At 39.6% G+C, this 21,967-nt stretch overlaps 2 protein-coding genes across 4 annotated transcripts in view; one reads left to right on the top strand and one right to left on the bottom strand.

The window, feature by feature from the left end:
- BBS9 (Bardet-Biedl syndrome 9) overlaps nt 1-11,552 on the bottom strand; it is a 286,626-nt gene extending 275,074 nt beyond the window's left edge. The window contains exons 1-5 of the mRNA XM_082287559.1: nt 11,477-11,552; nt 10,261-10,381; nt 6,769-6,919; nt 5,556-5,620; nt 3,015-3,128 (exon numbers count right to left, since the gene is read on the bottom strand). Of these exons, the coding sequence (XP_082143685.1) occupies nt 3,015-3,128; nt 5,556-5,620; nt 6,769-6,919; nt 10,261-10,372 (442 nt within the window). The 5' untranslated portion in view covers nt 10,373-10,381; nt 11,477-11,552. The remainder of the gene's footprint in view (nt 1-3,014; nt 3,129-5,555; nt 5,621-6,768; nt 6,920-10,260; nt 10,382-11,476) is intronic.
- Nucleotides 11,553-11,983: 431 nt separating this feature from the next.
- NT5C3A (5'-nucleotidase, cytosolic IIIA) overlaps nt 11,984-21,967 on the top strand; it is a 26,523-nt gene continuing 16,539 nt past the window's right edge. The window contains exon 1 of one of the 3 annotated variants that reach the window (XM_082281188.1): nt 11,984-12,229. In XM_082281188.1, coding sequence (XP_082137314.1) covers nt 12,118-12,229 — 112 coding nt within the window. In that variant the 5' untranslated portion in view covers nt 11,984-12,117. Of the gene's footprint in view, nt 12,256-21,967 lie in introns of all 3 variants that reach the window. The other 2 variants (XM_082281189.1, XM_082281190.1) reach the window with 2 other exon arrangements.

Raw genomic sequence — 21,967 nt, 5'->3', positions numbered from 1 at the left:
TTGCACCTGGGGATCCTGAGCTCTTGCACTCTATGGAAGACATCCTTGAAGATCTGTCATTTTCTGACTCCTTGTCCCTGAAGGCAGTTTCACAAGGGGTCCAACTGACTTCGAGGACTTCAAGGTCCAACCTTGAAGAGTGGGAAGTTTGCTTTCCTAAAGTTCAGGGTCCTGACTTTACTTTTCACCTGTCCCATACCCCTCAGGACTGCAAACTCAATCTTTTTTTTTTTTTTTTGTCAATGTTAAATCATATGGCTGAGTAGAATGCCCTGCTTTACCAGTGAAGGTAAAGGATTAAGAGCTCCATAAAAAGAAAAAAAGCATAACCTTCAGCAAGAGAAATCCGAGCAAGACTGAGGAACTTCATAGATCAAGTTCTCTGTGTCAACTCCTACAGCATTCTTTACTTACTCAAATGAAAAATTATGTTCCTGGGGGACTGACATTCACCCTCCTCCCCAACACTGCCATGGTATGCTTTCCCTGAATGCATGCTTTCCTCCTTCTGTTCAACCGCCATTCTCCTGTGTCTGCTTCAGTAGTTCTGTGAACATGACCTGTGAAGTGTCTCTTTCACCCTCACATTGTTTCAAACATGCTTGAGTATAGCAGTAAGACACATATTAGTCACAGTAGTAACAGACGGCAATTAATGCAAAAACTCTCCCTGTATTTTTTTATTCTACTTCCAGAGTGTGGTACAGAAGTTAGACTGTTAGCAAAGCAAGTTCATAGCTGCAGGCTTACAGCACCACCATAAATTAACCTCTACTGAAGATGAGAAACACTTTTAGCAGATGCCTGAAAAGAATTCCAGAGAAGCCTGTGGAAGGCTGATAGTAAAAAAAAAAATGTTTATTTATTTACAGACTCTCAATGGCACACCAGAACACCTGCCAAACACAGATACACATAGATAGCATGGCAGGCTAGACCAGGACAGGCATTTGCTTACTAAAATTAACAGCACTTGATAGACCTCCTTTCTGGTTCACTCTGGCTGGTCTTGCAAGATGGAAATAAAAACACAATACTGTCCTTTATAAGCCTCAAGGAGAGAGAAAGATATTAAAGATGATACTTAAAAGAACTAAAATCGATATACTACAAAAGGCTTAGGGCAAGATTAAAAGCATATCCTTGATAAGAAATCTAATCAGATAGTCCAGGAAAGCCACATAAAAAGAACATTCAGTCCAGGAAATCTACCAACAAAAGAATATTCCTTCATTTCCCAAAAAGAACTTTCCCCAGTGTTCATTTGGCCAATTTCTCTGATGCTTCAACACATGCCTTACTAGCCTCCTATTAGGTACCTGAACACTCACTATAATTTTCCTAGATTTAGGTCTTAAACAGAAAGCAACTTGATTTTACAATATGAATGTGTATTATTCATTACATAATATAAATCTCTGCCTCCTTTGTTTATTTATGATTTGAGATCACTCTTTGTCCAACAGCAATAAACACACCTATGTGAACTGGAACATGGTGAAGAAAAAAGGAAAAGGAAATTAGCGTGACATGCTAACATAGAAAACTCAGAAAAGTTTACAGAACTTACCAGAGTTCCTTCTGCTGTTCTTGCTGCTTTGTCAGGACTGGCCCTCATTTTGACCATCCTAGGTGTTGAAAAGTGTTTGGCCAGGCAAGGCCAAACTTGAGTTGTGTCAGACCTTGCTGAGTAGGAGCTAGGGTAAACGTTACCTCCTGTGTCCCTAGCTTGCAAAGACACCTTCTTCATTAGATTATTTGCATCCACCACAGCTCATGAGACAGGTCTGGCATCAAGACTGAGCTGGCAGTCAGACCTCTACTTAGACCTCCATGGTAAACAAACGTGCATGTCAAAAATCCAGAGAATTTCTTCTGCAGAACTGCATGGTGGTACATGTTGACTTGTTTTATTCTTTCTGAACCATTCCAGACACTCACAACACATAGTTTACAATCCCCTATACATTTGTTACTGCAACACCACTGTAAAGTGTCAGAGAACATTATTCCCTCTTCTCAGATTTAAGAACCTCTGTATCATCTTTCCGCTTTTAACTGGCCATACCATATACACTCACTCCTCAAGATGCTCACGGCATTTATACCTTCTCACTCACATGAGTTGACCATTTTCCCCAAGGCAGTTGTAAGAAATTAGTAGGTGAAAATCTCTTCAATCAGTTAGGATTTCGGTCAGCTGAATTTAAGCCCAGGGACAAGCCTGAATTTAGGGTAAGGCATTGCAGCAATATTACTGGAAGGTTATTACAGGCCCAGAACTGAGGAACTGTCTGTATATATTTGCCATCTTGATGCAGGAGACTTTCTGCCTTGGAAAGTGACTATCACTGCCAACAGTTTAGTGACACTACTTTTTTTGATGACTACCATCCCCAATATTTTTGGGCAATCTCTACTTCTGAACAGAAAGATATATTATGCAAAGCCAATCTAAATGCTTCCACATGGGAACACAAACATTCACAAATTCAAAAAAGACTGATATCTATTAAACTCATTCAAATCTACAGACACACCATAAATACTATTGTCCACTGTTATTTTTTTCCAGTCAAAGTTTAAGTATTTTTTTAGAAGTCTGCATTACACATATTTCAAGACATTTTATGCTTTAGGTTCAGCAAAAGATGTTAACTTTTTAACTTGTCCAGGATAAGCAAGTGCAGAAAAGTAAAACAGAATTAAAGCATAGAAGAAAACAATTATTTTTAGATATTAAAGTACTTTACAAGGGAAGAGCCAGGAATTTTGTCATGTTTTTTAAAATCAATGTTTTCCTTGTAGACGCATATCCAGTTCAAAATGTGAGAAAATAACTACTCTGCATTTAATATTCTTTGCTCATTTGAACTTGAGTTATTTTCAATATGTATCAGATAAAAAGTACCATCATGCATAGAAAGATGTTTTCCTCTAGACAGCAGCATCATGCTGCCTTTCAAAATTCTGTTAAACAACTAATTATAAAGAATATACAACAAGGAGCTTACCTTTTACACCACCAAATGGACCATAAGTCATATTACAAGCAGTTCTCTGAAGATTGTGCTCATACATCAGTTTAATCTGATACTGGTTCCCATGCTCCACATTTCCCTGAGTTCCTACAAAAAAAAAGGGTAAGTATTTATTAATTTGATCCACACACTGTGGAAGAAGTAAAGGGATATGAGTGTAAACAATCTGAAAAAAATGTAACTTAATTTCTAGTGACTTTTGGGATATGTAGGCTCACACTGCTGCTTTCTGAAAAAAAAAACCCACCAAGCTACAAAATTCCTAAAGGCCAGAACCAGACATAAGGTCTCATTATACTATACATACTGTAAAGACCTCGCAAGAGGCTGAGATTTTATTATTTAAACGTATTTTTCATGTTGGACGCACCTCTAAGATCAGAAAAAAAGCCTGCTCAAAGGGGAATTCTTATGATTCTCTAGCTATCTGGTAAATATACTTTATCCAACAGCCAGCCTCAGCTGCAATAGTCTTTGCCACAAATTAAGCTGTAGCTGGTCATCAGCTACAATTTGACAAAGCTATGTTTAGGGTACACCTATCACTTGCCTTTACTTTGCCTGAAATTGAATGCAGTGGTCAGCAATGCAAAAATAAAAGACAAACATATTGTAGCAAAAATATTTTTGTGATATACATCACATTCTCTGAAAATGTCTGCATGAATTTTAACTTCCTGTTTCCTTCAGGGAATGAGCAGAAATTAAAAGTCTTTCTAAATAAACTAAAGTTCCTCTTTCAAGAATCAAGTTCTTCCTGAACACCATGGAGAAAGTAAACTTCATTGCATAAAGTAATACTTAAGGACTAATATTAGCAAGGAAAAAAAAATAAACCAAAACTTTTGAGAACAGTCACATCAGCTGGGAAAAAGGTGTTTTGTGCTAAATCCTACCACAGCTTTAATTATACAAAGATTATTCCAACAACAACTTAAGCAATATTCTATGAAAGATTTGTAGCTTATGCTAACCTTTTAGGCAATTTCTCCAATCAAATCAAACACAGTTTTTAAGCAATTACACCTAAAGCAGGCCCACATTAGGGAAAAGACTGGAATAGACATGAGGGGAAAGGCCCTGGCTGACTAGTAACCAGATAATCAGCAACACTTTGGGATAAACAAGTTAGAAAGTAGCCAGTCTGTGTACAATGACTGTAATACAATACCAAGGCCATATTTGAGTCAGCCCTGAAGGTGCTTTTATTTGTCAGAGAAGCAGGATAGTGATTTTATTATGAATAACAGATATGGTAACATGTACAAAGCAAGTAAAGATTCCACTTTAAGAAAGCGTAATTTTCCTTAAAAGCACAAAGAAATAATGATAGTTATTTCTCAAAGGAGCTTGTTTGAGAGTACCCACTCAGATCACAGAAATTACCATTAAAGTATAAATGTTTACAGATTAGTATGAAAAGTCTATTAAGGCATTGCAAAATATTACTTTTATTATTACATAGCTGCTTAAGCCATGTAGACCAAACAGCATATTATAACTACTAAAGACTTCTAGACTTACTGGGTGCTGCTAATGCAAATTTTAAAATAAATTGTTTTAATAAAAATTGTACTGGTAGGCTGCAGTCCTAAGGCATAAACACTATTACAGCAAATGGAAACCATGAAAACTGCAGTACTTCTCAAAGAATCCCTCCTCAGCAAAGATCACTTTCACAGGTGTTTCCAGATAGGCAAAGAGAATCTAAAAAGAGAGCACATTTTTGTAATCTTATCTGACCACAAGGCTGTAAATAGGAAGCAAGCTGCTCCTAGAAGAAAAGCATGCTCTTGTAACGAAAGGAACCCCAGAGTGTGTCCCTGCATGGAGAAAATTAACAATGCCATGTTGGCTATTGAATTTTGAAGATGGGTGTACCGTTAATAGACTGTTAAATCTGTGCTTTGCCCTCAGCATATGGAAGAAAAAAATCAGTGCATAGAATATGTATTTCGCATCTTGGCTCTTCACATACACAGAGAATACATCATATAGAATTTCCAGCCAAAGGAAGTAGAAGAAAGCGGATTTAAGAGAAAACATCGTGGTTTCACCTTCTTACCAGTATTAACCTCCTGTCTTCTCATGGGCTATCTTACCAATGTTCTGGCTTTCTAAAAAATTATCTGGACTTCTGAGTTCAGAAAGAATTGTAATTGTTTCTTTTTAAAGAGCTAAGCAGGTTGGCATTATACAACCATTTGTTCATTAGCATGTTGAACAATAACACCAATTCATAAAACCATAATGAGAACTAATTGCTCACAATCACTGCTAACCACAGACCATCACAGACATCACAGCATCTCAGGCATGGAGCAGACCAGCAAACCTCTGCTAAACCTAATTACTAATGTTTCCTCTTCATACATGGGCTTGAGTGAAAGAACATGACTGCAGATCTTCAGAGAGATGATGAGCAAACACTGTATATACCAAGTTTAACATTAACCTAATTCAAACTTTAGAATATACTTAAAATCACTGGAAAGCTTGGATCTGTAAACTAACCTGAAACAGCATACACACAGAGTTTTCGGCAATGCAACACAGCTAGATGAAGTCCTTCAGTACCACTGTAAAGAAGGGTGTAAAAAACATTATTTTCAGATAAATTCAAGTAAAATTCATACAGGATAAAATTCAAGTAACATGTTGAAATTGCTGTCACATGTGAGCCAAATGCAGAGGTTTGGGTGTTAGATACTAGCATAAAAACTCAAAAGTACTGATCTTCCTAAATTCATGCTGAAGTGTTTAGAGTTAATTTCAAAATCAAAATTAATCCTTTATGAACATTTTTTCAGATTCCAATATGAAGAGCAACCCAGATATTTTCCCAGTTTAGTCTGAACCTCATTTGAAACAAGGTGCTGTTAATCCTTCTTGGAGGGATGATGAGGATCATCCCTCCAAACAAGCATTATTCAGCAATCACAGACACTACCTTTTTTTTAAATTCACATTTGTATGAGCTGCATGGAACCTTCAAACCCTCACATTCTTCTTCCCCCAAACCCAAGTAGCATTTCCAGCACAGAAAGTATTTGTGCTGCAACCATAGAAAATGTTTTAGCTCATTTCACACAGTAAGGCATTATCATTCTTGCACAGGGTCACTCTGGGAGTACTTGACCCTCTGGTCTCAGAGCCCTAATCTTTCCCATGGTTAGTACTTCCATTTTTTAAATAAAGTTCATGCTTCAGTATTAGAAGTTAATTTCAAAATTTAAATTAATCCTTTAAGAATTAATTTCTAAAATAAAGTTCTCCTAAGTAGATTCTCTTACAGCCAATTAACTATAAGGTGTTTTCCTCAGAGTCACAGTATCTCTACCTGGCCACTTATTTCCACTAAATTCATTGGAATTAAGGATCTTCTATCCTCTATCAAACAGGAAACAAATGGCCAGTATTACATCTTAGATCATAACAAGTTAGCCACGTACTCTTAACACCTTACAAGATAACTTTCAATGTATAGTTTTTCCTGTTCTACATACTTCTAAAAAATTGCATGTGGGAGATTATCCTCTATATATACCTTAAGTGAAAATTCTCTCATATCAAGATGAATCAAGCAGCAGATAAATGCATATTATTGGATTCATAGATGTGATTAATAGTTGTCCATCTAGAAACTGAAAACTCACCCTCCAAAACAAAGGAAGGAAATCACATCTAAGACTTAAATAAACAGCACCATAACCTGCCATTTACTTACGAAACAAATTTTCCTACTTCCACCTGCAATATTGGTTCTCGCAACTGCACTTCCAAGAGTAGGTCTTCGGGTTGTACTTCGTCTCCAGGTTTCACAGGATGTGGATTAAAGATTCGGAGATATCCCTTATAACTGCCCACAATAACTTTATCTAAAAAACAAACAAACAAAAACAACATGTAGGATACTACACAGTACAATAGTACATGTGGAATTCAATTTGCTGCAGAGTGCTTCAAATAATACCCTAAAAAGAAAGAATATTGACATGATTCAATTAATGTTCATTATGCTCTGTCTTCTAAATTGCTAAAGTTTAACTTTAGCAATTACATTTTTTGCAGATACATGAATATCTGTCAGCACCAGTGATGGTAGCAATAGGGTTGAGTGCTTATGGGTAAGAATCAGGGAGAAGGCCAATGAGGCAGGTATCATGGTGGGAGTCTGTTACAGACCACCCAAAAAGGACAAAGAGGCAATGAATATTCTATAAGCAGCTTGAAGAAGTCTCACAATCACCAGCCCTTGCTCTTGTGGAGGACTTCAACTTACCAGATGTCCGCTGAAAATATAACAGAGCAGAGAGGAACTGTCTAGGAGATTCTTGGAGTGTACGAAAGATAAACTGCCTGACACAACTGGTGAAGGAGCCAACTAGGGAAGGTACCCCACTGGATTTGTTGTTTGTGAGCAGAGAAGGATTTGTAGGTTATATGATGGTTGGAGGCGGTAGTGGGCACAGCAATCACAAAATTTTATTTTCAATTCTTAGAGAAGGAAGGAAGGGGGACAGCAGAAGGGCTGTCACAGGCTTCCTGAGGGCATATTTTCACCCATTCAGGAGATTGGCTGACAGAGTCCCTTAGAAAGCAGTCCTGCAGGGCAAAGGGGCCCAGGAAGGCTGAACATGTGTAACAAAGGAAATCGTAAAAGGTACAGGACCAGGCCATCCCCATGTGCCAAAAGACAAGTTTGCAGGGAAGAACACCATCCTGCCTGAACAGAGCTTTGGCTGGAACTCAGGAAAAAGAGGAGATATGACCTCTGGAAGAAGGGGCAGCTGAATCAGGGGGCTACAAGGATGTTGCGAGGTTATGCAGGAAGAAAATTAGAAGAGGCAAAACCCAACTAGAACTTAATCTAGCTACTGCCATAGAAGACAATAAAAACGTTTCTATCAATACATCAGCAACAGAAGGAAGACCCAGGAGAATCTCCATTCTTATGGGATATGGGGGGGAACAGAGTGATAAAGGATGAGGAAAAGGCTGAGGTACTTAGTGTTGCCTTTGGCTTAGTCTTCAACAGAACAGCAGTAGTTCTCTGGGTACCCAGCTTCCTGAGCTGGAAAACACGAATAGGGAGCAGAATGAGGTTCCCATAATGCAAGGGGAAACGGGCAACATACTGCTACACCACTTAGACACAAACACAAGTCTATGGGGCAAGAGGGGATCCACCTAGGAACACTGAGAGAGTTAGTGGAAGTGCTCACCAAGCTACTCCCTGTTATTTATCATCAGTCCTGACTCACCAGGGAGCTCCCAGTTGACTGGAAGTTAGCAAATGTGATGCCCATCTACAAGAAGGGTCAGAAGGAGGATCTGGAGAACTACAGGCCAGTCAGCCTGACCTCAATGCCAGGAAAGTCATGGAGCATATCACCTTGAGTGCCATCATGCAACTTGTATGCATGGGATGCAGGGGATCGGACCCAGCCAGTAGGGGTTTATGAAGGGCAGGTTCTGTTTGGCCAACTTATTTCCTTCTGTGACAAAGTGACCAGCTTAGTGGACAGGGGACATATTGTGGATGTTGTTTACCTAGACTTCAGTAAACCTTTGACAGCATTTCCCACAGCATTTGCCTGGAGAAACTGGGTGGTCATGGCTTGGACATGTGCATTGTTCACTGGGCAAAATTTGGGTGGGTGGCTGACCCCAGAGAGTGGTGGTGAATTGACTTACACCCAGATGGCGACTGGTCACAAGTGACATTCCCCAGAGCTCAGTACTGGGGCCAGTCCTGTTTACTGTCTTTATCAATGACCTGGATGAGGGGATCCAGTGCACCCTCAGTAAGTTTGCTGACGACACGAAGTTGAGTGGGATGGTTGATCTGCTAGAGGGTAGGATGGCTCTGTAGCAGGATCTGGACAGGCTGGAGCAATGGGTCAAGGCCAATCATACGAGGTCCAACAAGGCCAAGTGCCAGATCATTCACTTCAGTCACAACAACCCCATGCAACACAACAGGCTTGGGGAACAGTTGCAGGAAAGCTGCCCAACAGAACAGTACCTGCAGTGACGGCCGACAGCAGCTGGAAAATGAGCCAGCATGTGCCCAGGCAGCCAAGAAGGCCAATGGCATCCTGGCCTGTATCAGAATGTGTGTGGCCAGAGAAGTACTGCCCCCCTGTATTCAGCACTGGTGAGATTGCACCTCAAATACTGTATTCAGTTTGGGGCCCCTCGCTACAAGAAAGTCATGGAGGTGGTGGAGCACAGCCAGAGAAGGGCAACAAAGCCAGCAAAGGGCTTAGACGTGCACCAGGGGATGTAAAACCTAGATGGGATACTAGGAAAAATTTCACCAAAAGGATTGTGAAGCATTGGAAGAGACTGCCATGGGAACTGTTTGAATCACCATCCCTGGTGGTATTTAAAAGACGTGTAGACGTGGTGCTCAAGGACATGGTTTAGTAGTGAGAGCGTTAGCTGTCGGACTCAATCATCTTAAAGGTCTTTTCCAATCTAAATGACTCTAATGAATTACTACTGAAAAAGGCTGTACACCAAATCAGTAAAGCTCAACTTTATTCAAATTGTCCTGAAAAGGGAGAGTCTTACATTAAAATAATTTTCGAAGAGTATGGCAGGAATGAAATCAAACTCAAGTACCTCTACTGGGCAAAAACAAAGTTCCAAGGTGAGCATGATATCATAAAGATCCCAATAATTTATTAATTTTTAAAAAATACACACACAAAAACTCTCCCTGACAGCAAAGATCATTTCACATTATTAATGACTACACAGAAAAGCAGGGTTTACTCAAGCAGAGTCACTTATTTCAATCGTCACTTATTTTGCAGACCAAAAGGGCTGTTCATTTGTTTTTCTAAATTCTTAACTTTTTAGCTCTCACCGTCCCTTTTTTTCTCCCCTTAGGTTATTATAAGTCACAATGTGTTTGCTCCCATGACTAACTGAAAATTATTTATTTTAAAGATATCTACCATTGAGGGAATAAGACATAAGAAAAGTTACTAGAGAACACAAGCAAGAATTAACATGTTGAGCAACATACAAATATAAAAAGACAGAGAGCACTGAATTTGTCTTCTTAAGCCTACAAGGACATATTAAAGATAGCAGACCTAAAACTAACCAGCCAACTAGCCTGGCTAACAAGCTTTCAGCATGCATAGGTCAAAGCAAACTTACAGCAGTGTGGCTTAAAAGCCAGCAATTTCAAGTCTGAATTTACCTTGTCCACTGCCACTATTATCAACATCAGCAACACATAGACAGCCTTGGTCAAATTCTTCCTTTTCTCCAAGTATGGTGGACCACCAGTCTCTAGCTTTAAACAAGGACATTCTTCTTTACTGAAAAGGAAACAAACTACTGTTAAAGCTTATACTAATACATGCAACTGTTTACACAAAAAACTTTTTCTTTGTCAGCAACAGCTTTCCTTAAGTATATTACACCTCTTGGTTTCATACTGCACTAGTGTGAGCTAAATAGATGCTAATTCCAGGTGTCTTGAGTTTCTGATTATATAGTTCAGAAAACAATCTCAGAAATCTTAATGTCATTAGTTAAATTATTTGTGATAGACACTGCTAGTTATATGAAGAAATGCAACAAAATAACAGACTTTTAAGAACTGTTAAATGCCTTCTGTTACAAGCACTAAGTAATAAAAAGTTTTCAAAGTCACAGAACTGAGGTCTCTTCTCTCTTACCGAGTACCAGGGAAAAAAAAAAAAAGTTCTGATGCAAGTCTTCTGCAAGAGAAATTCTTTTTAGACAAGTAAATGGAGACATAAACAGACGACATCAAAACCTCCACCACGTAATCGCCTTGAAGATGCCCCAGTGACACGACTAAAGAACTCGGTCATACAGGGCACAAATCAGCTTTTCTGCTCCCTACCTGATGTTATTTTAAGAAGGGAGGAGGGAAGGAGCGAGGAGGAGACTAATCCCTTTGCAGGCGGCTTGACAATAACATTATCCTAGTTCAAAACTCACAGCTCCATACCTATACCGGACACACTCGATCCCACAGCTCGCACAGGAGGCATGGGGCTGCCAGGCACCGGCAGCTCCAGCGGGAAGAAGGGAAAAAGACGAGATTGGGAACAAACGCAGCCTGCAAGCCCGGGCCTTTCCTCTTTAAAGGAAACCAAGTCCGGCAAACAAAACCACTTATCTTCCACCTTTTTCCCGTCGCTATGCCCGCTAGGCAACCTGCCGCCACCGAGTGCGGGCTGGCACAACCCTCCACACACACCCCCTCACTCCTTCCTGCCCTCTCAGAGTCCCTGAGCAGCACCCACAGCGCCTACACAGAGCCACGGATAGGGACACGGACGGACGAACGGACAGACGGACGGACAGACAGACAGACAGACAGACACACAGACAGACACACACCCCCGTGGAGCGGGAGAAGGAGCCCGGCGGGGGCTTACTTGGGCGGGAGGCGACAGCTCCCTGGCACGGTGCAGTCCCGAGCCGCCCCGGAGCAGCAGCCCCGCTTCCTCACAGGAGCTCCTCACTCAGGCGCGGCCCGAGGCGAGGCACAGAGTGCAGGGCTACACGCGCATTCCCACCGCCGCCGCCATCTCCAACATCCTCCTCTCCCCGCCGCCGGCACCAATCTCATACCCCCCCGCGCCCCGCCCAGCACGGAGCTTGGGAAATGTAGTTTGGGAAGCGGCGCCATGGGCCGTTGGGCTCTTTCATTTCGTCCTGTACGGAGGGGAAGGGCAAAGCAGAGAAGCATTCTTTTTGTATTTTCTGAGGGGAGGAAAAGAACCCCACAACCCTAAACACGCAGACACAAGTGCTTCTTCTTCTTCAAAGCCCCTCACAGAAACCTCTTGCTCTCAAGGCGCCCAACTCCACCCTCCCGTCCACCCTTTTCCTCCCCCTTTTCCCTGTGGTGTGGTACGGCCGGCGAGGGGCCGGGACGGCGGGGCTCGTGCGGCGGCGGTCGTTGCCTACCGGCGGTCGGTCAGTGGCGACCCGCCGGGGTCCGGTTCCCTCACCCACACTGAGGGCGCAGCCGCGCTTCCCCGCAGCGGCTCCCGGCGCCCCGGGAACTACTACCATGGACAGGACCGCCGTGGCCAAGATGGGAGCGGTGGCGAGCGCCAGCGTGTGCGCGCTGGTGGGCGGGGTGGTGCTGGCGCAGTACATCTTCACCATGAAGAAGAAGACGGGTAAGAAGACCAAGATCATCGAGATGGTACGTGGTAAGAGGCCGAGAGCCCCTCGGCCCCCGGACGCACGCCCTTCTTGTCCGTCTTCTCCTGCGGCCGGCGGCTCCCCACGGCCGTCCCCGCGGAGCCAGGCGCATATCCCGGGGGGATGTCTGGAGGAGTAGAAGGGGGACCTTGGGCTCAGTTTGGGATTTCTGTACGGACAGGAGCTGGAGGCAGGAGCAGCTGTTCCACCTCAGCGTGACCCACTGGCACGGAAAGGGTGCGTGTGGAAAGGGTCTGCGCCGTCCTGCTCCGTCCTGTCCGGCCCATATGTACCTGTGGGATACGTATCTACCCGTAGGATACATACGTACCCGTGGGTGTTGGTGGTAATTTACAAGCCTGCTTGTAATTTGTTTAAAAGAAAAATGGACATGCACACGCACGTGTTCAACCATCTGTTGAAACTGGGAAGCACAGTCTGTTCGCAGTTACTATAAAAGGAAGATGGAGCTCGCTCTCTCTTGCTGCCCTTGTTAAACTTGTTATTTAGGAAATCGTTTAAATATCTGCTTATAAATAACTGGATCGTAAAAGGTCTTAGTTTGGGCAACGTGCTGATTATGTGGAAGTCCTTCAAATTTTGTGATTTGGACACCACCGTACCGAAGAACTGAACTGAAATAGTCGAGGCACTTGATGTTAGCTAATGGCTATTTTGTGATCTCCCCTGATGAATTTTACTGAAAGGTCTGATGAATTTTTCTAATTACACGTGGAAGCAGATTTCAGTAAGAGCTAGGATTTTGTATGTTAATTGTGAGCTGCCTGAGTACTCACTTGGCCACGCATTGCCATGCTTGCCAGTGGAATTCATGCCGTGCAGTTTGTGATAAAGTGGGTCTAAAGAATTCTACTGTGGGTTTTTGCTAATCATAGGCATCACTTACTGTTGAAAAAAATTTTCTAGTCATCAGTCATGTCATCTGACAATTTGGAGGGGGGTGCCTTGCTTTTTAGTTTCTCCAAGTCCACTTCCAACAGCTTGTGGGAGAGCAGAAAGTTTGGATTGCTGCTTTAGAGAGGTTTTAGATCTATTTCTGTGAAAGGGCTTTGGACTCTATAGTAGGATTTTACAAAACTCATTTGAAAACTTACGGTGGCATAACACTGGTTAACTATAAATTTTATTTTATTTTTTTAATTCTAGTACTATAATACCAGAACTTACTTGTGAGTTATGTGGACAATAAAAGAACAGCATCTAAAAGCTTGATGATATGAGTGCTCGAAAGGCAAATCCAATAGTTTCACTAACTCCTGCTCATAATACCTGATTTGAGCTGTAGTTCAGAAAGTACCTAAAAATTGCTAAAAGGTATTTATATTAACTTTCGTACAATGTTTAAGAGGTGTTTTGGCTGGGAAGACTTGAATTTTGCCAAGATTTTGCCTTTGATAAGGAAAAAAATCATTACATCAATGCTAAATTGATTTCTGGTAAGTGATTTTCTTAAGAACATACTTCAAATGACATTTTCAGAGCTATGTTCTTGGACACAAACCTATGATCCTAAGTAGATATTTCCAAAATTCCACTTTTATGGTTAGAGCTTTTCTCAGCTTTAAATTGCAAGGGAAAAAATAAGCTTGTTGAAAGCATGTCCAATTTCTCATGCAGAAACATTTTATCAGTTGGATGCAACACGTTCATACTCAGAGAGCGAGCATTTCAGCTGATATTCAGGTTGGCTGCTTCCTCAGCTAGTTTCTTAGTTCTAACGATGCAAGTCTTCTTTCTTAAGTAGTATTTTCAGTGGACACATCTATTCAGGCTCTGCAATTTCTTTGAAATAAGTGAAATAGTTATCTAAACTTCATACCAAGGAGTTGAGTTTGTCAAGTATGGGCAAAAATGTGTACATGCGTTTTACTTGAATATGCTGCATTCTGAAGAACTTTCTGAAGTAGTTTTATCCACCAATGTAGATTTGATTCAATGTTTGTCATTTACAAGACACTGTATCAGTTTTGTTTTATGACAAGAGAGACCTTTCTTTGAGCTGTGGGGGAGAAGATGCTGTTTTCCAGTCTGTAACTTAGTGTAAGTTAGGATGGTGGTGAGGAACAACACTGCTTTATTGAAATGTATTTTTTCCAATGCCAGGCTGGTCTTCTGTGTTAAATTAAAATTATGGGATCGTTTTTGTATTTCAGCAGATTTTTTTGCTTCAAATTTTCTTTGGGGAACATTACACTTTAGTTTTATATCCACATTAGACTCAGAATTACCTTCATGTATAACTTTTATCAAAAGTAGTAGGGAGCAGGCCTATTTACACCTTAGTTATGTGAATGAAATATTCTTTTATTATAATTAGCTACAGCAGGTTTTTTTTCTTTGTCAAAATAAGATTAGATGAATATAAAACCCAAGTGTAAGTGAAAAAAAAAATACAACTGTCTTTGAGTGCTAAAAAGACTGGGACTTTTACAAATCAAATGGAACATCTATAACACAAGTTAATATCAAGGATTATGATGCCAAGAATGTTTAATGTGAAGAAAAGTGGAAAGGATTCTCAGGCATTGTGGGAAAGGGTAACCCTCTTTCCTTGTTGAATAATGAAATCAAGTAATTCTTAAATATCTAGCTCACATTTCAGAAGATGAATTCCTTAGCACACCGGTTATCCTGGTACACAAATTTAAGCTTAATGAAGACACCTTAAAATTACTCCATCTTATTTGATAGAAAAGGTTTAAATTTGTAATTGAAGTGTTAATATTGTGTCTTCATCGACCATGTGTAGTTTGCGAACAGGGAGTTTCCCTTAGGCACTTGTGAATGTAGACAGAGTTACTTCAGCTCCACTTCTGAAGTAGCAGAGGCATTAATAGTAATGGTCACATGAAGCTTCACTCTGTGTGGCAAGAAACAACCATCTCCCAAAGCCTTCTGTTATTACATTTCACAGCCACGTTGCCAATTCCGTGAAACTGTGTGTTTCTACAGTCAGGTGAAAGCAAAAGTTAGCCACAAGGTTGCTAAGTTTAATTTAAAGGATGGTTAATAATTCATAGATTCTCAGAGTAACTTTTTAGAAAATGTTTCCCGTCTATTTTAGGAAGAGATCAAATATTATAGTAACATTCAGTCTTTTGGATTTTTCAGGCCAGAGACAAGTTTGCAATTAAGTTGTGGATTCCTGTACAGCAAATAGTTGTATTGCCAATAGACTTCAACCTTTTATGAGCTCAGCAGAAAACAGGTGTTCACAAAGTAGAGCGAAAAACATTGCCTAAGTCTTTCAAAACACTCACTTGTAAGCAGTCGCCCATGTTAATTAAAATAGTTAACATAAGAAAAACTTCTTAGAGGAGTAACAGTATTTTTTGTTGTCTGTTTAATAAACAAACTTGTTGAAATCTTGGGGGTTTTTTTAGCAGTTTGTTCCTCACTCTTCGGTTTTGGAGTTTTTTATGGTATTTTTTTTATTAGGATAAGAAACATAATAGAGCTGTTTGAAAACAGAATAGCAAAATACCTTAAACTGCGACTTCCTCTCTCACGTTTGTTTTCCAGAAAACTGGGCAAAGGGGTAGTTACATTTGTCTATTTCTCCAATCTGCCCCTCAAGGAAGATGTGTAGTTACATGGAAAAGAGACTTTGTATCAAAGTTCAGCAACCACAAATTAAACTCAACTTCAAAGCAGTTTCTTAGTTTACAGGAAACATTTCAACCTGTCAACTCTCTGGACAGTGTACTTTTTTTTGTGTTAGAGAAGGAAAGAAATGCACGAATTTTTGCAGTGTTAGAGTTTACCTGGAGAGAAATAAGGAGTGAATAAGAAGCAAGGTAACTGATTTATCTATTTCCCTAAGAAATAAACATATTCTGTGAGTCTGACTTTAGAGGGTTTATGAGGGAGGGATGTATTTTTTCAATTATTATTATTTTCTTTTACCTGGCAGTCTCTGGTGAGACTGCCAGGTAAAGTCTTGTTTTATGGGGCATAAGAGCATTTGTGCCACAGATGAAGGTACAACTGGCAGCAATCGCAATCACACAGCACTTCTTTATTCTTGTCTTGTTGCTGGTAGCTAGTTGTTATAGTAACTGTGACGTTACTCTGGCAGGTTGACCTCCCAGCGGAGTATAAAGCAGAGGAGTATGTAATGTGTAGCATACATATTCAGGAACCTAATTGGTTGGCATTTGCAACTCCTTTATATGTACTTATGCCTATACAAAGCTGAAGAAGGGTTTGAGTCTGAGTAAACTGGAATCACTAAAAGGGGAATGGAAGGAAAATGGACTCCCTTTAATGATACCTCTGCAGGACATTGTCACTGTCTGGATGTGCTTGAGAGCTGTGCAGTGATATGATCCATGTGGGAATAATACTGTTCAAAAAGAATGGTGCTGTGATATATGAACCTAAGTAGTGAAAAATGAAAGAACTGCTGAGACCTAATACCACTGCTACCTGTTAACATGTGACTGAGAGCCCTTACATTACTAGAGTATTAGAATAATTTTTAGAATATTGTTAACATTTTAAAACCAAGTTAAATTTGACATGAGTACTGGAGATGCCATATAACTATTTCTATAAACCTTGGTTTTTGTTTAGACTGTATTCCTCTGTAGAAAAATCAATTGACAGTGATAGACATCAATTACTAAAACAAGGTTGTTTTGCCCACAGGCTGTTTGCAGAGATAATGATAATATATGCCACCTAGATAATGCATAGTATCAGGCTGCCTAATGTAAACCACTGTGCATCATATAAATCATCTAGAATGTGGCTTGTAAAGCAAGTTTTCACAAGGCAGGAAAAACCCTAAGGACAATACATGTTGATGCAACTTGGATACTAGTAATAGTTTTTCATTCTCACTGTAAACTAATTCAGTGGGAAATTTAAGAAATTTGGATCCCAGGAGAATAAAAATCAACTGAACTCCATTTTTCCTCCTCTCACTGTCAAAAACGTCTACTATGCAGATGATGTACCTACTAATATTCCACTTCATTTAGTATAGTCAGCTGATCCTACACTGAAGCTATATATTTCGGGAGCAGGTTTTAATTTTCTGAAATTGCTTCTGCCTGTGTTGGGGTTTTTTTTTTTTAATTCAGTAGGTCTTGAAACCTACATTCTTAAAAGGGATGGGTATGGGAAGATTAATTGAATCTATAATTCTGCATTAGTTTCTTTAGAACTCATTTACCCAAGTTAAAACAGTTATAAAAAACATTCTGATGATCTATACCTGAAAACTGAGCTCCAAGTAGTCAATGTAGACATATCAGGATACAATATAGGTTTTAAATATAGGCTCAGAAGTGCTTGTTTGCTGCTTTCTTTTATCTTATGTATAAAGTCTTTCTCCAAGACAGAAGAGCAATCTTTCAATTACTGATTCTGCTCTGGAATATATTTACCTTTTAATAAATGCTTGGTTTGTGTTAAGTTATATTTTTAGGTGATTTTTCTCCTGTTTGTGATAACTCATTTTTACCCGTTGAGCTATGATGGCATCTGTTCTATTAAACTCTTTTTATTGGTCTTTTTAAGACCAATAGCAAATACTGCGAGTCTTAAACATGTTACCTTTAACTGTCAAACAATATAAGCAGTAATAAGGGTTTTTTTAGTTTTTAGTCTGAATACACATTGCAAATCTGTTCATATTATGAATTAAAGTCACATAGCATTCCAATCATACCGTTCAGTCTTAACAAGAACTACCAGCTTTTGTAAAAAGTATGTAAATTGATCAATATAAGCATTGAAGAGACCCAAGGTATGGACCCATGCATTAATAAGTAGGAGCATACTACCCGTGAATTCAATAGCAATGGACGTGTAAATGTAAAAACATCACAATTTTTGTAAGTCTGGAAACTTGCAAAATGCCTGAACTTTTGAACTTCTTTCTTAAAAAAGAAAGAAAAAAAAACACAAACAAAAAAACACACAAAAAAACCCCCACCACAGCTTCCTTTTACCTTTTATTTTCACTTGCATGAATTACATAATATATGCAAAATACATATTCTTTTCTGTGTTGGCTAGTTCCAATTTACAGTAATATCCTTCAAGCTATCAGCCTCCATTCTTCCCTCCATGAGTGTGTACACAGGTGTATTTTGTGCAAGTAAACAACAGTGTACTCTTCACCTACTACGAAGGGTTATTACTGGAGAGAGCTTAAGGAAAAGCACGAGAAGAGAAGCAGGCTGTTAGCTTTTATTGCTGTATTTTGGTGCGTTTGTCCGAGGGTAATTAATTTTCACGGTGTAAGTTTTGGCTGGTTGAGCTGCACCAGACGGCTCTGAGCAGCAGGTGGCGCTGGCGCGAACCGTGTCTGGGGCGGTGCACGCTGCTTTGGAAGGAACCTGTCCCTTAAGGAATCTTGGCCCACAGCGAGTGGCTTTTCTCGGCCACTACCCCGCTGCGGTCAGACACGTACAGCTGAACTGCTCCTGCTGCACAGGGGCCCAGAGCAGCAGCCACGTCTGTGCTGCCTGCCAGATGCTCAGCGCTGAAATTAAGCTAAGCACAACTGAGATGCAGGAATACCCCACAACTATTCTTCCTGGCTTCCTTTCCTAACCGCTGTGCAGGAACAGAAGGCCAGATAAGACTGGGCAAGAGAGTCGTTTATATTGTCGTGGAGGGTGTATAAAATAAAAGTTAGGGCATGAAGTCTAACCAGCCTTCTTGCAGTCACGGTACTGTGCAGCAGCAGTTGATCTGCAGCAACTGCTTCTTCCTGGGGCACAGTCTTCATACAGCTCTTGACCAGCTGCTGGATGTCACTCTCTTTCTCCCATCCAAAAGTCATCAATCACCAGGGATCAGCTGCTGAAAAACATCAGAAAATTTACGATTGCAGTAGGCAAATTTTTAGTTCAATGTCTATCATGCAGCAGCTTGACTGGCAGTGTGCCATTAAGTTGGAATCTGTGACTGTTTTGTTAGTCAACTCTATGGTAAGTTATTTGTGCGGAGCTTCTGACTGTTCAAGAAAAAAAAAATCAGTATTCATTAAAAGTCCACAGAATTTTTTTAATTTGGGTAATCATCAAGAGTGCTTTATATGAATGCCAAAAAAAAAAAAAAGAAAAGGCATTTTTGAGTACAAGTGGACATATGTTTAAGGCTGCAGCACACAGGTCAAAGAAGACACCATTTCTGGTTTAAATACCAGAAGAAACTATATTATTTTCATTCACTAATGCCACAGAAGAATAGATAATTGCACTGACTTACCTCAGAAATAATTACAAAAATAATTTTAAATAACATTTCTCTAAGTTATAGAAATAATACCTATTGCTAGAATGAAATGTGGCTTCTACTTTCATATCTATCAATCTTTTTTAAAAATACTTATTTATTTAATTTGTTGCTTTATTTTATTTTTAAAGGGCTGGGCAAAGCCCAGACTTGGACACTGAAGATTCATTAAGTGTCTGAATACAGACTTTCAGACTTCCTAAGCTGTGTTTGCCACCAAGAAAATTCCTGTTCAAATGTACTTGTTCTTACTTGTTTCCCACTCGTTAACTGTAATTTCCTTCCTGCATCGTTATATAAAGATGTTTGTCTGCTCTGCAAATTGGATCACTGAAATAATCCGAATGTATTTGTGGTTTAGTTTTTTTTTACCTAGGAGTTGTTTTGCTCCACCTTAATCTGACAGAATGAATACCACTGAAATGTTCCATTAACCTTATTCCCTTAAAGCTTTCCCTCTTTGTCAGAAACTTACTAGTTATCAGACTAAAAATGTAATTTTTTTCACTCAGCAGCTATTAATGCAACACTTACTATTATCAGCTGCATTTGCCTTTGCAACAAGTATCACTGATGGTTAAGCCTCAGTTTGCATGTTCCCATGCAAAAATTGTACGTGAAACTGAAGGGTAGGAATTAGCACAAAACAGTAGCAATATTGGTACTTTAGCAATAGTAGAGTGCAAAGAATAGTAGTGGCAGTATTATTAAACCAGGTGGTTTTGAATAGTTCCAGAAGGAAAGTACACAGAAATACGAGAAATAAGGAGCACCTAAGTGCATCTTTGAATGGATCCAGCAGTGAGAAACACTCATAAAGCGATGAGACGTGGAGTCAAAACAATCCTTCACACCTCAAATCATGACGCGTCTGCCTGTTACCTTTAAGAGGAGTGTTTGGTAGCTGTATTTCATCTTTAAATGTAATGGATTTTTTTTTTCAAGAACTTTAAAAAAGGGTTTGTAGTCAAAGAGGACCTAACAGTTAAAAACGTCATTAGTCTCAATGTGTAATTTAATTGGAATATTATATTAGCACTACATTCTCACATCAGAATTGTAGTGTCTGGTGTATTGTAGATTAAACTTTGTCCTGCTGACTTTGCTTTCAAACTGAGTCCCACAACTCCACTATTCAAGGGTCAGAGTTTATTTGATCTAGATACAACATTCTTAGGCTTAGTGAAAAAAAAATCTAAGCAGATTTTTTTTTTTCTTAGAAGCAGATAAGAGAAGAGAATTAGCAGCAACTGCTTCGGTCCAACCTTGGCCTTAATGCAAATTCCATTCTAGATAGTGTTACACGGGAAGCTTCTAGGGAAACAAGCATTTAAATTCTTTCAATGCATATGCATGTAGATATATACAGGATATTTAATTATAAAAAGAATACATGTAAATGTACACTTTGGGGAGAAAATAGTATAGCTCATCAAAAGTACCCTATTATGCAAGGTGAGTTTTTGCATACCTGATAGCTAATTAAGAATTTGTAAATATACCACAGTATATTTACATACTGCCAGTTCTTAGAATTCTACACTGTTTGCCTAGGTATTTTGAAGAAAGATTATTTGTATCAGCAGCCTCACTTGTAAACATTCTCTAAGAAAGCGTTAGATTCTGTATAATATGAGAGGGAAATGGATCTTTCAGATAGGCAGGCTCCAACACAGTCCGTAGCAGTATTAAAGGAAAATGAGTACCACTCAAATTTAAAAATTCTTATTTGTCAAAAATGATTTTTCTGTATCTGTGTTCTCAGAAGAACTGGCAAGAAAAAGGTAGGATGGAGTTAAAACTAAGATACTTGTGATTAAACTGAAACACTGTCATGAAAAGCAAATGATTCTCCCTGTGATCACATGTTACAAACAGGGAGTGTTGACTTGCCTTCCATGAAAAGTCTTACCTGTTACAGATAGAATCATCTGTCTTGCAGCGCTCTATAGCAGAGGCCCAAAACAGCATAGCAAAGGGTGAGTTGTCGTGAATGTTTTTCCTAGAATGATTTCTCTGCCTGCAGCAGCTTGTATTTCAGAGACAGTGTCTGTAATTTAAGATGAGCTTTTTTTCATGTTATTACCCAGTACTATTTTAAGGCTGTGTAAATTCACAGTGTCACCAAAAAGGAATTCCACATTTTACTACTTCACCTAATTGTGTGACTTGTAGCTAATTCCTTTGATTTGTTTTGAGTCTACCTCCTCTTAATTTTAGTTGATGACCTCTACCTCTGACACTGGAAGAGAAGTGAACAATCTTTCCCTATTAACCTTTTCTAAGCCACCCTGTAATTTCCAGTTTAAGGAATTCTATTGATATTCAGTTGTTCATCGTGTGAATCTTTTCTCATGGCTCATTCATACTGCCCTTCTCAGGACCTTTTCCAGTTCTAGTCTATTCCCTGTAAGGTACAGAAACTAAAACTGGTTTTG

Source organism: Coloeus monedula, assembly GCF_965178545.1.
Source record: "Coloeus monedula genome assembly, chromosome: 1".
Lineage (NCBI taxonomy): Eukaryota > Metazoa > Chordata > Aves > Passeriformes > Corvidae > Coloeus > Coloeus monedula.
This window is presented reverse-complemented; position numbering and strand designations above follow the sequence as displayed.